The 15698-nt window shown below is 39.6% G+C and overlaps 2 protein-coding genes across 5 annotated transcripts in view; one reads left to right on the top strand and one right to left on the bottom strand.

Annotated features, from left to right (window-relative positions):
- Positions 1–15698, bottom strand: part of BBS9 (Bardet-Biedl syndrome 9) — a 445045-nt gene that overhangs the window by 296177 nt on the left and 133170 nt on the right. The gene's annotated exons all lie outside the window — the stretch shown is intronic.
- On the top strand, positions 7116–7645 carry LOC133749224 (large ribosomal subunit protein uL23-like). The gene has a single exon (XM_062178438.1). The coding sequence runs from the start codon at positions 7128–7130 to the stop codon at positions 7596–7598; it is 471 nt and encodes a 156-aa protein (XP_062034422.1). The 5' UTR covers positions 7116–7127; the 3' UTR covers positions 7599–7645.

Here is a 15698-nt window from a genome sequence, read left to right as displayed (position 1 = left end):
GTCTCTCAGTTTATGTGTCACATAATATGTAAAGTAGTTCCTCTTTCAAAAAAATATTGTCTGGCGTGGATTAGTGCTAGGTATAAAGAAATATTAAATTATTTTATTGAATACTTTATTTCAAAGATATGGCACAAAATTGACCATATGACTTTTAATCAAGGAGCAATATACCCATCCTACTCTATGTTTTCATTTTTATTGCTATTTAGTAGATCAAGTTTCAGACCAGAAATCATGTCAAAAGGCAAGCTCTGCCTCTTACAATGGTCTACTTTGCCTACCACAAGATTAAAATGCAACCAGTGTGCATAATTTTTCTGTCTATGTAAATAAGTATCTGTACGTTTTAGAAGAGAGCATTAGCACAATAAGTAGTTCTGCTCCAGTTGAACATTACTGGAGAAAATAGTGGCATAAATCAGACCAATCTTATTTCAGTTGGCTCAGAGCTAAAGTAAATTTTAATTGGGTCAAGTCAAAGCAAATCATTTCAGTACATTATATACTTATATAACTGCCCTAAAAAAATGTATTAGATAGAAGCCGAACATATACTTGTGATCAGAAATGCTCAAAAATAAAAGCAGTAATTTGAAAACTAAAACCAAAAACAGATGAAAGAGAAGATAGACCATCAAAATACAGCACCCATCATTCACTTTTTAATGTTATGACTGAAAGTCTTAGTTACTATGCATGCGACTGTGAGTGAAAAGACCAAATACAGCCAGCAATAGTAAAGCTGGAGTTGGACAGCTGGATTGGTTGCATGTCCTTTGAAAAACAACTGCAGCTGCTGCCTGCAGGGTCTGCAGAATAACAATATATTTGGCAGCACTAAAGAGATAACCATCTTCCCAATTTTCTCTAAGTGAAAAACAGTATCAACAACAATAAAAGACTGCTGACTGCCATTTAAACCATGAACCAAAGTATTTCTCCCCAGGTTGGTTGCGGTCCTGATCCAATAGAGAGAAAAAGAAAAGCAGGGCTTGTCCTTTGTACTGTAACATGGTAACAGCTCAGGCCGGCCTGCATGTGGACTGTACTTCAAGTCCTTGATCTTGGAGACCATCACTAGCAGCCTTCCTACATCAAACCCATCTAAGACACACAATTTCCAACTCCCTCTGACTTGCTCTACCTTAACTTGATGCAATGCAGCAAACAAGGCAGCTAGAACAGAACTCCACGTACACAGACACTAAACCATGTATGTTAAGTAGCCCATTACATGACATTTACCAGGAAATACCTAATTCTTTGCCTAGTTTTCCAATCCTGAGCCCAATCTTCTAAGACATTTATCATTTAGAGACAACTATATTTCTGCAGGAGCTTTAATAACTATAGTTATAGACTCTCCAAGGAAAATTGTCAAGAGAGAGCAAGTAGGCAAATGTACCAAAACTGATATAATGGTGCTTAAAGCATACTATAGCGCTACATGCCAGGCATTCTTCTAGGAGATTATGTTAATTTATTGAATCCCCATGGCAACCCCAGGAGGTAGAAACTATTCTTAGACCCATTTTACAGAAAGCAAGGGCTGAGGCAGAGAATTTAAATACCTCACCCAAGATCTCAGAGTTACGGAGTAGTTAGTAAGCCTGTGGGTGACACCCCCATGCTTTAATTATTATAATATCCTCACACTAAAAATATGACTTTTTTTTTTTTGACAGGCAGAGTGGACAGTGAGAGAGAGAGACAGAGAGAAAGGTCTTCCTTTCACCGTTGGTTCACCCTCCAATGGCCGCCGCAGTAGGTGTGCTGCGACCGGCGCACCGCGCTGATCCGAAGGCAGGAGCCAGGTGCTTATCCTGGTCTCCCATGGGGAGGGCCCAAGCACTTGGGCCATCCTCCACTGCACTCCCTGGCCACAGCAGAGAGCTGGCCTGGAAGAGGGGCAACTGGGACAGAATCCGGCGCCCCGACAGGGACTAGAACCCAGTGTGCTGGCGCCGCAAGGTGGAGGATTAGCCTATTGAGCCGTGGCGCCGGCCTAAAAATATGACTTTTTAAAATACTGCTGAACCATGTTATCATGATATGAAGGTGTATATGTAGCTCTAATCTCCATCTTTTCTATGCATTCTCAAACTAAAAATTCCAAGTCCAGGTTTACAAACAAATAATAGAATAACAATAGAAGACCATAATAAAATTTCTACCAATTAAAATTTCAAAAGGTCCACTATGGTAAAATCATACAGGATTAAGAAACCGTTTCTGATAACTACGTATAAGGTACATAATTCATCAAGAAGTTTTCAATAATATGATAGTATTTGTGACTAACAAAGTTAATTTTGTTCAATTTTTTAATTCTTAAGGAGAAGGATCTTTTTGTGGCTCTGAATGTACCATTTTATCTACCCAACCATTATCAAATGTCTGTTTTTTGCTCTTCTAAACAGAATATAATCAAATAACCTCCAGGAGTCATCTGCATTGTTAATACTTGGAAAAGTAGGTCTGTTTCCCACCCTACAAAAAGATGGGAAGGGTGTTCCCAGAAAAGGATCTACTCCTTCTTGCTTCTCTGTTTCTTATTGCCTCCTCCACTGATACACATTACAGTATATGATGCCAGAATCATCTCATCATAATTGATAAAATGGATTGACTAGGTTTAGACACTAAAATCTATTCACCTAGTCACTCACTACTCAAGACCCATCAATAGCCACAGCTTCTTAGAGAATGGCTTCTTTACATTCTTTTGTTGTTCAGAAACCTTTATTGTTAATAGTACATACCACATAGTATGTTCTGTAGAAACTACTTAAGGCATTCAGAACAGTGAAATTCATTGAAACGGATTTTCACTCTAAAACAAAGGTGATACCTACTCAGAAAGGTAAGTAAATTCATAGCATCAAGCATACAGAGAAAAATCACCTATCTTTGATACCCACTGAATTTTGAAGTAATTCATAACAAGTCATCTCTTATAAGTTTTTCATTTCTACATGTTCTTTTACTCTGGCTTGTTTTCTAAGGCTTATGTCCTAGAAAATCAGAATCTTTTCCCTTTTATGTCAACAATGACTCTTTTAAAGGTCTTTTCTATATCAGAGACAGAAATACATTTCCAGTGAAAATTTTCTGTTTTACTCTGCAACTCTTGAAGATAACCAGGCACAGAAAGACAAAAACTTTCCTTTGAAGAGTAAATGTTACTGGCACTTGATCCTTTTTTTTTTTTTTTTTCCTGTTGTTTGTAACAAAAGTACTAAGCCCTAAGATTCAAGATATACTATTGAAATCTATCTGGTTTCCTATCCTAAACAAACCACAACTGGAGGTGCCAAATTAATTCAGAACATATTTGCTTCAGGGCACCTGCAGAGGCCATGGGCCTCTAATCTTCTCATACCTAGAGTGTTTATTCCCATCTGTTGGAAAGAAATGGAGGGCTGGAGTCAAAGGTTAGCCAATGGAGGAGAAAAAAGGGGCAGGAGCTCTAGAGATGATGGCAGAAAGTAATGAACCCTGCAACTGTCCTCCCTGGCTAGGTGAGAAAACTGCCGAGTTTGGGCCACAGGTCTAATTGACCTTCAAGTTCCATTTTGCTCCTTTAGGTTATCATAATCTCAGTGAAGCAGGTGACCATTCCCTGACTTAAAAACAACTTCCAAATTACAAACCAAAAGAAAGGCATGCCAGATACAGCAAATTGTGAATACTGCTTAAGTTAATGGATGTCAACTCTGTTTACAGTATCAAAATTTAATCAAGATTGATCAAATGTCATCTATTCACAAATTAAATTATGATTTTATACATACAATGTCATGTTTTCCAAAGATCTCTAACTTAAAAGTAATTAACAGTTGCAAAAAATATTCAGAAAGCTATTGTCAAGAGTTGCTAATGAATAAAAAATCCAATAATAATACAAAGGTACTTTAAAAACTTTGTATATAATGGAGTTAAAATATAAGCTTATTTTGGGGCAATAAAATTTTGAAATCCTTGTAAAGTCTCAACATGCATTTTCCATGAAACTTTTGAAGACCCCCCTAGAATGTATGGATTTAAATTTTTTTGCACCAAAATAAAAAAACATATCTTTTAATTCTAATGTCATGAACTTTAAAAAAAATCAACATATATATTCTGGGTTATTTATTTCAATAGTTTGTATTAAACAGTTGCCAGTGTAGTGATTAAAGCACATCACAATATATTTCAAGATTATTTTTTCTAAATTTATCTGATTATTATAGTCTGGTTTTAAGTTATGATATCAATGTCACTGTTTTCTGAAATGGAAAGTTGCTGCAGTCCAATATAATCTTGAGATTACATTGTTATTTTACATTCCATGAGCTAAAACGGCAACAGACTACTCTGTAAAACTCTTATGCAGAATAGAAAATAACTGTGTAGAAAATCAAAAATATGGGGAAAATTTGGAAATGTAATTAAGGAGTATAAACTAAAGTCCAAAACTAAGGAGTATAAACTAAAGTCCAAAACGTAGGTATCAAATAAACTACCAGTTGCCTTGACAACTATTTCTTTTTTCATCATTTTCTCAAATCATCAAAAACTTAACTACATAGTCTAGGGTCTATGAGGTTTAATTTTTTAAAAATGATTCTAAGTAATTTTAAAATTTAAAAGTAAGTATCAAAAGTATATACAGAAATAATAAATATTATATATATCACTAACATAAAAATGATACAAAAAGGAAATATCAAGAAGTTCTCTAAAATAGCTACAAATTTTACTCTTAAACATCAGTTGCAATTCCTATCTCTCTGTCTTACTCTATTTTCTGTTGTTATAACAGAATACTACTGACTGAGAATTTATAAACAATAAAAAACTATTTGGTCACAGTTCCAAAAGCTAGGAGGTCCAAGAACATAGCACTGGCAACCGGTGAGAGCAGCATGCTGCATCACACCATGACACAAGGCAAGAGGGGCGAGAGAGGGGCTGGCATCGTGGCATAGCAGTAAAGCCACTGCCTGTGATGCCAGCATCCCATATGAGCACGGGTTCACGTCCCGGCTGCTCCACTTCCAATCCAGCTCCTTGCTATTGGCCTGGCAAAAGCAGTGGAAGATGACTCAAGTGTTTGGGTCCCTGCCATCCATGGGAGAGACCTGGATGAATCTCCTGTCTGGAGGACATCTGTGGAGTGAACCAGCGGATGAAGATCTCCCTCTCTCTCACTCTCTGTGTAACTCTGATTTTCAAATAAATAAATTAAAAAAAAAAAAAAAAGGAGGAGGAGAAGGAAAAGGAGAAGAAGAGGAAGAAGGAGGAAGAGGAAGAAAAGAGGTTGAAGGAGGAGGAGGAAGAAAAGAAGGAAGAAGGAAGGCAACAGTGGGCAAGAGCAACAGGGAAGGGGGTCAGATTCATCTTTTTTTTTTTTTAATTTTTGGAAACCACTCATGCAATAACGTCCTTAATTCATTCATGAGGGCTCTGCCCTCATGACCTAATCACCTCTTAGAGGTCTCGCCTCTCAACACAGTTGCAGCATGGTTTGTTTCTAATACATAAATTTTGGGCACAGATTGAAACTATAGCATCTTTCTCTAATATTATGAGTAAGTACCACCACACTCCTCTGGATTCTGTCCCTCTGAATCTGACTTTAGATCTAACATCATTTAAATACAAATTCAAACTCTGCCTTAAAGGTAGAAATCTGTGAAATTATGTAGTGTTTCTGTATTTCTTTTCATCAAGAGCTATATTTCAGATGTTCAACATGCCCATTCAGATGGAACTAACAAAAGAAAATTTCCTAAATAAAAAAGCTATTAAAGATCATATTTGACTAATTCTAACAGTAAAGATGTTACTAAGTTACTTCTAATAAGAGCAAGTTTTACTTAGGAATGAAGAGACTATTTGAAAAAATTTTAGACACATTTATCATCAAGAAAGCCACTTGGAATGAACCACAGAATATCACAACACTGCTTACTCTTTTGATTGTGTCAGTTTACACAGATGAACACTAAAAGCTACCATTTGAATTTCTAGATGAATTGGTTATTAACTACAAAATCAAATTTGGCTTCATGAATATAAATTCATTTTTAATGTTCAGCATGTTTAGACTTTTTAATATCCTGTATCACTATGATTGCATAAAAGCTTCTAAATATGATTTATTTTGTGAGAGCATAACTCTAAGTTGCTGCATTACAGATTGCCACTTACAGCTTAGTATCCAGCAGCTAAAAGGGTCAGCTATATTCCCAAAAGTGAGAGGGCAGGTGCTGCCTATTAATATTGTCTAGGGCTTAAATCAACAGTAACCTCCAGCCAAGGCCCTTCACTCTCCCTTCTCCTGCCAGCCACCCACCACACACCCTCAACTGGGAAGGGGAAGAAAGATACATATGTATGTGCATACATAAATACATAGGCAGAGAGGGGGAGAGGGGGAGAAACAGAAGCCTGTGTATGTGTGTGTGCGTGTGTGTGCACACATGGATGTATAGTGTGGCTGAGGGGAGCTTGGTGCTGCTAAGTAAGCATTCTAGATAGAAAGATGTTTAGAAGTAGTCTGATTGCAGCTAATTGGCTTAATCAAAGATAAACAGCATGATAGAACACAGAATAAATTACTTGTTTGTAGTCACTTCTAAGAAAGTATACATTAAACGAAGATGTGCAGTTATGCTTCTATGCTTTCGAGTCAGAGGTTCACAGCCATTGCAACAGAAAGGGAGAAATAAGTCTCCAGGATACCTCCACATCACAGCAACAACCTGTGTGCTACTGAGATGAAGCAACAGGGAAGCATTTCTAACAGTCATATTAAAGCCACACAATAAATTCTGTTTGTATCTCTCCATACAGAAAAAGACTAACTTTCTCAGAAACAGAAGTTGGTATTTTCATTATTGCTTATAGCCCTTGCCTATTTCCTGGCTGGAATATGCACTTTAACTTTTTATTTGTTGAAAACTTTATTTAGTGGTGCCACTAGCCTTTGATTATAATGTAAGTTTAAAATATTATCTCAAACATAATAAATAAAATATTTAAAAAGTAAAACGAAAAAAAGGGATTGAGATTGATGAAATAAAGAGGTATATAATGAAGAATAAAAAAATTGGGGAGAGACCCTTTTCACCAAGATGGCGCCGAAGGCGAAGAAGGAAGCTCCTGCCCCTCCTAAAGTCGAAGCCAAAGCAAAGGCCTTAAAGGCCAAGAAGGCAGTGCTGAAAGGCGTCCACAGCCACAAGAAGAAGAAGATCCGCACGTCCCCCACCTTCCGGCGGCCCAAGACACTACACCTCCGACTGCAGCCCAAATACCCTCGGAAGAGCGCCCCCAGGAGAAACAAGCTTGACCACTATGCCATCATCAAGTTCCCCCTGACCACGGAGTCTGCCATGAAGAAGATAGAAGACAACAACACCCTGGTGTTCATTGTGGATGTCAAGGCCAACAAGCACCAGATCAAACAAGCTGTGAAGAAACTCTATGATATTGATGTGGCCAAAGTCAACACCCTGATCAGACCTGACGGAGAGAAGAAGGCCTATGTGCGGCTGGCTCCTGACTATGATGCTCTGGACGTTGCCAACAAAATTGGGATCATCTGAACTGAGTCCAGCTGGCTAATTCTAAATATATGTTTTTCCACCATATAAAAAAAAAAAAATGGGGAGAATGAAATCTATTACTCCTTAAAAACGGCAGGGAATCAACCCCTTGAGCCATCACCAGCTGCCTCCCAGTATGCATATTATCAGGATGCTGGAATCCGGAGAAGGGTAGGGAGTCAAAATCAGATATTCTGATATGACATGCAGGCATTGCAACCACAGTCGTAGCTGCCAGGAAAAATACATGCCCCAGGTTCTAGATATGGATCAATGAGACACAATACTATTGATTTTATAAATAAAGGCTTATGCATATCTCACTATTTTTAGCTAGTTTTTAACAGATTCAATACAGTTTGCAGACACAATTCTAAAAAGATAATGATACGGGGTTGGTGTTGTGACATATGGGTTAAGCCTCTACCTGCAGAGCCGACATCCCACATGGGCACCGGTTCAAGTCCCAGCTGCTCCATTTCCAATCCAGCTCTCTGCTAATGTGCCTGGGAAAGCATGGAAGACAGCCCAAGTACTTGGGCCCCTGCACCCACATGGGAGACCCAGAGGAAGCTCCTGGCTCCAGGCTTCAGATCAACCCACTTCCAGGAGTTGGGGCCATTCGAGGAGTGAACTAGCTGATGGAAGACCTCTCTCTCTGCCTCTGCCTCTCTGTAACTCTGCCTCTCAAATAAATAAATAAATAAATCTTTAAAACAAATATATATATATATCTATAATTATATTCCCTTCCTCTCTCTCTCTCTCTCTCTCTCTACTTCTCCCTCTAATATTTAAACAAACAGAAAAGGGAAAATGGAAAGAAACCATAAATAGCACTCTGTGTTTGGTGTTATCTATCCTAAAGGATACTTAGGTTTCTTATACATTTTCTACATAGACACTGTTTCCTAGATGACAATGTGTAATCTCAAGGTATTTCAACAGAAACAATAGAATGCTGCACTATAGTGTACAAAGTCAGTGCCTTTGTGGAAATACAAACTCTGCCCTACCATGGATTCATTCCTCTCTTCTGACAATTATAGATCCCTTTTTCCATGTCTGTGAGTCCTTGACTATTTCATGTGACATTCCTAATAATGAGCATTATGGTATTGTATTATTCTGATAGTGATTTTTTTGCTATATCCTCTTCTATTCTACTTTCTTATATTTACATATTTCAAATAGCCAATCTTGGTGTATATATATACAAATCTGATAAAATATGAAATATTTTTATGAAAAGTATTCAAGTGAAAGAAATTTTGACATAATCTACTTATAGAAAAGAAAATTTGCTTTTCTAGAAGTGGTATGAAAATTTTGTACATAAACATATTTGAAGCGCAGGTGCTGGGCCACAGCTGGTTAAGCCACAGCCTGACATGCCCACATTCCATATCAGAGTGCTGATTGGAGTCTTCCAATCTGCTTCCCATCCAGGTCCCTGCTAATGCACCTAGGAAGCAGCAGACAACATGAGTCTCTGCCACCTACATGGGAGACCTGGATGAAGCTCCTAGCTCCTGGCTTCAGCCTGGCCCACCACCAGGGTGGTGCTGAGGCCACTTGGAAAGTGAACAGCAGATGGAAAATATTCTCTCTCTCTCTCGCTCTCGCTCTCGCTCTCGACTCTGCCTTTCAAATAAATAAATAATATATATCTTTTTTAAAAAGATTTGTTTCTGGCCAGCGCTGCGGCTCACTAGGCTAATCCTCCGCCTGCGGCGCCAGTACCCCTGGTTCTAGTCCCGGTTGGGGTATCGGATTCTGTCCCGGTTGCTCCTCTTCCAGTCCAGCTCTCTGCTGTGGTCAGGGAGTTCAGTGGAGGATGGCCCAAGTGCTTGGGTCCTGCACCACATGGGAGACCAGGAGAAGCACCTGGCTCCTGGCTTCGGATTGGTACAGTGCGCTGGCCGCAACCTGCCAGGCAGAGCGGCCATTTGGGGGGTAAACCAACAGCAAAAGGAAGACCTTTCTCTCTGTCTCTCTCTCTCACTGTCCACTCTGCCTGTCAAAAAAAAGTTTCTTTGAAAGGCAGAGTTACAGAGAAAAAGAGGGAGAGACAGGGAGAGAAAGAAAGATCTTCAGTCTGCTGGTTCACTCCCCCAAATGGCCGTAATGGCCAGGACAGGGCCAGGTTGAAGCCAGGAGCCAGGAGCTTCTTTTGGGTCTCCCAGGTGGGTACAGGGGCCCAAGCACTTGGCCATCCTCAGCTGCTTTCCCAGGCACGTTAGCAGGGAGCTGGATCAGAAGTGGAGCAGCCAGGACTCAAATCAGTGCCCATATAAGATGCCAGCATCACAGGCTGTGGTAAAGTCAGCCCCTATACATCTTTTTAAAAAATACATGAACTCATGACGAATGACATGAAATAAAGTCAATACAAAAAAATGATTCTTTTGAAATTTCTCTTTACAATCTAAAGTAACAGTACTGGCATATTTATTAGTATAGTACATATTAAGTATGAATACTAGAAATTCAAATGGAAATAATGACTCATTAAATGTGTATCTATGACTATTCATGACATGTTCATTTATGTTTGACAGAATAAAAAAGTTAAAAGTAAAATATCTGACCAAAACAAGCATGCCCCAAATAAATCATCATCTATAGAAAATAAGATGTACTTCCAAGAATAAATAAAATCCTCACAAAATTGAAAGCCCTTGTTTTAGGTCATAATTTTAACATATTCTATGACAAAGGCTTTATGGTAAGAAAAACAATGTGTGGCCGGCGCCGTGGCTTAACAGGCTAATCCTCCGCCTTGCGGCGCCAGCACACCGGGTTCTAGTCCCGGTTGGGGCACCGGATTCTACCCCGGTTGCCCCTCTTCCAGGCCAGCTCTCTGCTATGGCCCGGGAAGGCAGTGGAGGATGGCCCAAGTCCTTGGGCCCTGCACCCCATGGGAGACCAGGAGAAGCACCTGGCTCCTGGCTTTGGATCAGCGAGATGCGCCGGCTGCAGCGGCCATTGGAGGGTGAACCAACGGCAAAAAGGAAGACCTTTCTCTCTGTCTCTCTCTCTCACTATCCACTCTGCCTGTCAATCAATCAATCAATAAATAAATAAATAAGCAATGTGTAAGTAGCTATATAAAATGCTGTTTTAATTTCCCACGTGTAAAGTGTTCAGAGTTTGAAGAGGCATGCCTTGGACCCCTCTTGTAAGTAATTCATTTGTTTGCAGATCTTTCCTTCATGTAACAGTCACTCCATGAGTACCCAGTGAAGACCATTTCACTACCAGGCATGAAGAAACCATAGAAGGGTGGTCCATAAACAAAAGTTGCAAAGATCCATCCTAGAAGCCAATTCCCTGAAAAAAAAACTTCAACTGGAGATGGCAACTCTCCCTAAACACACGAAACGGGAGTGGTCTTAAATGCACACTACAGGCCTCCTGTCCCAGCCATAGAAAGAATCCAGACTGGAAGCGAACACATGATACAATTCCCACTACAAGGAAAATCTGTGTTCATGCTGCATGGCTTACTGAATAAATCCCATCTAAGATGGTTATTCAGTTTAACTTGTCTTTAAGGAATCAAATCACTGGACTTCGACGGGCTAGTGAAATTTGCTATAGTCTTCTCAGGCTAGTAATGGTCCAAAGGGCTAAAGATACTCAATGGGCTTAGTTCATTTTAGTACTCTTAATTCTCTTACAAGTGGGTTTCTGAACTCAAATGTGACATAACCTTGAAATACTTTTTCATGCTAAATATGAATTTTCTTGAAATATATACACCTGAAAGAAAGCTATCCATTAGGGAAAATGACATAAGAACCGTGACAATACTCTCTCTCTCTCTCTTTCTCTTTCCCCCTCCCTCCCTCCCTCCCTCTCTATGAAAGCAACATATAACTATTGCTAACTATTGCTTATTACAAAGTGTTTTAGAATTAAAAAATAGGCAAAAGTAACCTGGATCAAAAAAATGTATTGAAGTAACATGACTTTCAAAGAACTGTGACTTTTCTTAAAAGACCAGTTTTTAGACGCTAAATAATTAAAGAATGGAAAAAGAAAGACAGTGAAGATTCAATAATTGATCCAAAACTACCACAAGGATTTAAAACATTCACGAACTAAATTCTATGCCAGGAAATACAAATTTTATTTGATAAAAGTACGAAAAACATCCTTTCTCTCTGTCTCTCTCTCTCTCACTGTCCACTCTGCCTGTCAAAAAAAAAAAAAAAAAAAAGGCCGGCGCCGCAGCTCAATAGGCTAATCCTCCACCTGAGGTGCTGGCACCTCAGGTTCTAGTGCCGGTTGGGGCGCCAGATTCTGTCCTGGTTGCCCCTCTTCCAGGCCAGCTCTCTGCTGTGGCCAGGGAGTGCAGTGGAGGATGGCCCAAGTGCTTGGGCCCTGCACCACATGGGAGACCAGGATAAGCACCTGGCTCCTGCCTTCGAATCAGCGTGGTGCGCCAGCCGCAGCGTGCCAGCTGCAGCGGCCATTGGAGGGTGAACCAACAGCAAAGGAAGACCTTTCTCTCTGTCTCTCTCTTTCACTGTCCACTTTGCCTGTCAAAAAAAAAAAAAGTACTAAAAACAGAAATCAGTTGCATTTGAGTTCTGTCAGTAGGCGGGAAACAAAAAATAAAAATTATTTTGTAATATTACATATTATTTAAAGAGAACGCTATTTTGCTTTGCAATCTATTTATATATATTATATATATTAACTACAAAAGTATGTACTTATTACACTAACATTAGCACAAATAATTAATACTTTTTCATAATGTAGTTTTGGGGTTGAAAACATTAATACACATTTCAAGCAAAGATACATGAAGGGAGCATCAAAAGTTTTTGAGAAATGGCATTAAAAGATAATATTTTGTTGCAAAAAAGTCTTTGAAATCCAAGAAATGAACATCTCTTTTAAGATTTATTTATTTATTTGAAAGGCAGAGTTACAGAGAGAGAGAGAAATCTTCCTTCCACTGGTTCATTCCCCCAAATGGCCACAATGGCCAGAGCTGGGCCAATCCAAAGCCAGGAGCCAGGAACTTCTTACAGGTCTCCCATGTGAATCCAGGGGCCCAAATACTTGGGCCATCTTCTGCTGCTTTCCCAGGCACATTAGCAGGCAACTGGAATGGAAGTAGAACAGCTGGGACTCAAACAGGTGCCCATATGGGATGTCAGCGCTGGAGGTGATGGCTTTATCCATTATGCCACAGTGACAGCCCCTCCTATGAACATTTTCAAGGATGGCTCATATGCATGAATTTCAAAAAATTTTGCACCAAAATAAACATCTTTTAATTCTACTGTCCATGAATCTTTTGAAGTATCTTTGTGATACTCTAGAGAAAAAGGAATAAAGCAAATGCACAGATGTGATGGGTCACCTTTAACTATATTCCTTACCTTAAAAGTAGTTCACCTCAGTTATACATAAAGAAAGCTCTATGTCTAACTCTAATTCATGAAAAAAAAATTCTACATCCTTGCAAATAAAGAGAAATATGGTCTAATCTTGGGGTACATAATTCCTGGGCTTTATTTCTATCTTACCACCATGTCACACACATGAAAAAAGAAAAGAAAAAATTTTAAAAAGAGCAAATCTTTCAACAATCTAACTTGTAATTTTATTTCCACAGAACGTGCAGTAAGCTCTAAGCTCTGCCTATTTTATATGGTGACGCTTTAGTGGTGTAGTAGTTCCAGTGATGTCAGTCACACTAAGGAACAACAGATGAGTTGGAGGGAAGAACAAAGCATTTCCTACCATCTGGAGGCCTGCAGAAATTCAAAAAGCAGTGAGATAACTTCTTAAATCCATCCTTCTATTACTCCCAATATGACTGTGATTTAATTTTTCATATATTTCTGTCAAACTTTAAGTACTCTGGATATTGCATTCCAGGTGCTCACTCACTCACACACAAATCTCATGCTGCATTCACCCAGCATGGGCATAGCTGAGACTTCAGAAAAAGGAGACTTTAAAAAAAAAGATTTAATTATATTTTTGAGAGTCAGAGTTAGAGAGAGAGAGAGAGGCAGAGAGAGAGAGTAGAGAGAGAGAGAGATCTTCCATCTGCTAGAGTTCCCTCCCCAGATGGCCAAAACAACCAAGGCTGGGCCAGCACAAAGCCAGGAGCCAGGAGCTTTATCCAGCGTCAGTCTGCCTCCCCATAGGTGGCAGGAGCCCAAACATTTGGGCCAGCTTCAGCTGTTTTCCCAGGCCATTAGCAGGGAACTGGATCGGAAGTGGAGCAGCCAGGACACAAATCAGCCATAAAGGCTTTTTAATAACTAGATATTAACAAATTTTCACAAGATTGGATGAAAGGAAAATGTAGAACTTTTATATTTCTAAATATTCAGTTATTTTTTGTTTCATTTTTAAGAGATATTCACCACTTCAATTAAAATATATCTAAAGAAGCTTTCCAGTGAAGATATGTGGCTGTAAGTAGAATTCTGCCATTAAAATATAGTTAATTTCTAAAACAGAAAATTATAAACCCAATTAGCATTCTAAGTCCACCTCTTATCCTTGGCTATAGTTTCTAATATCCCTGGCAGGCAAATTAAACAGATTTACTATGGAATGTAACACAATGAAATAATATGAAACTGTAATTACAATTAAATGCTTCATGAGAATGGAAGATGCTATTTTACAGTATTACATTAAAACAAGAAAATGAAAACATGAGATCAAGTACATTTCTAACTTCATAAGGAGAATTTTTTCTAACAGTTATAACCTCAACTGACAAAAACCAATAAATACATGGCTTTTTAATTTATTTATGTGATTACCACAAGTCTTTTCCATGTGAATACAGCACTTATCAAAGTAGCCACAACACAGTTTATAAAAACAGGACAATCTCAACATAGTTTGGGGGCTGGCAACACAGCATAGTGGGCTAAGCATACCATTAAGGGCACTGGTTCAAGTCCTGGCTGCTCTTCTTTGGATTCAGATCTCTATTATAGCCTGGGAAAGCACTGGAAGATGGTCTGAATGTGTGGGCCCCTGCACCCACATGGAGACCTGGAAGAAGCTTCTGGCTCCTGCCTTTGGATAGGCCCAACTCCAGCTGTTGCGGCCATTCAGGGAGTGAACCAGCAGATGGAAGACTTTTCTCTCTGTCTCTCCCTCTCAAATAAATAAATAAATCTTTTAAAATTAAAAAAAAAAATTGCTTGGACCCATGGCTGTAAGGACGTAACAAGTACAATTCTTGTGCTTTGCCAGTTCAAGTCCAATCAGTATAAAACCTAGAGATGACCTCATTAAAGATCTATGATCTCACATAATAGGAATATATGCATACAGGTAATGATGACCACCAAAAATAAAGCAACTTAAGGCCAGTACTGTGGTACAGTGGGTTAAGTCACATCTTACTAGGCCCGCATACATTATCAGAGTTCTGGTTTGAGTCCGAGCTGCTCCACTTCTGATTCAGCTCCCTGCTAAAGCATCTAAGAAAGCAGCAGATAATGGCCCAAGTACTTGGGCCCCTGTTACCTATGTGGGAGACCTAGATGGAGATCCAGGCTCCTGGTTTCAGTCTGGCCCAGACCCAGGCATTGCCACCATCTGGGAAGTAAACCAGTGGATGGAAGAGCTCTCTCTTTCTAAGATCTCTCTCTCTCTCTTTCTCTGTGTGTATCTCTTTTTCTCTCCTTAAACCCTCATTCTGTCTTTTGAATTTAAATGCTTTTTTTTTTTTTTTTTTGACAGGCAGAGTGGATAGTGAGAGAGAGAGAGAGAGACAGAGAGAAAGGTCTTCCTTTTTGCCGTTGGTTCACCCTCCAATGGCCGCTGCGGCCGGCGCATCTCGCTGATCCAAAGCCAGGAGCCAGGTGCTTCTCCTGGTCTCCCATGCAGGTGCAGGGCCCAAGGACTTGGGCCATCCTCCACTGCCTTCCCGGGCCATAGCAGAGAGCTGTCCTGGAAGAAGGGCAACCGGGATAGAATCCGGCGCCCCAACCGGGACTAGAACCCTGTGTGCTGGCGCAGCAAGGCGGAGGATTAGCCTGTTAAGCCACGGCGCCGGCCTAAATGCATCTTTAAAAAATGAATGCAACTCACTTTACC

The sequence above is a fragment of the Lepus europaeus genome, chromosome 20 (genome assembly GCF_033115175.1).
Source record: "Lepus europaeus isolate LE1 chromosome 20, mLepTim1.pri, whole genome shotgun sequence".
NCBI lineage: Eukaryota > Metazoa > Chordata > Mammalia > Lagomorpha > Leporidae > Lepus > Lepus europaeus.
The sequence above is the reverse complement of the archived record's forward strand: the minus strand, read 5'-3'. Positions and strand labels throughout refer to the sequence as shown.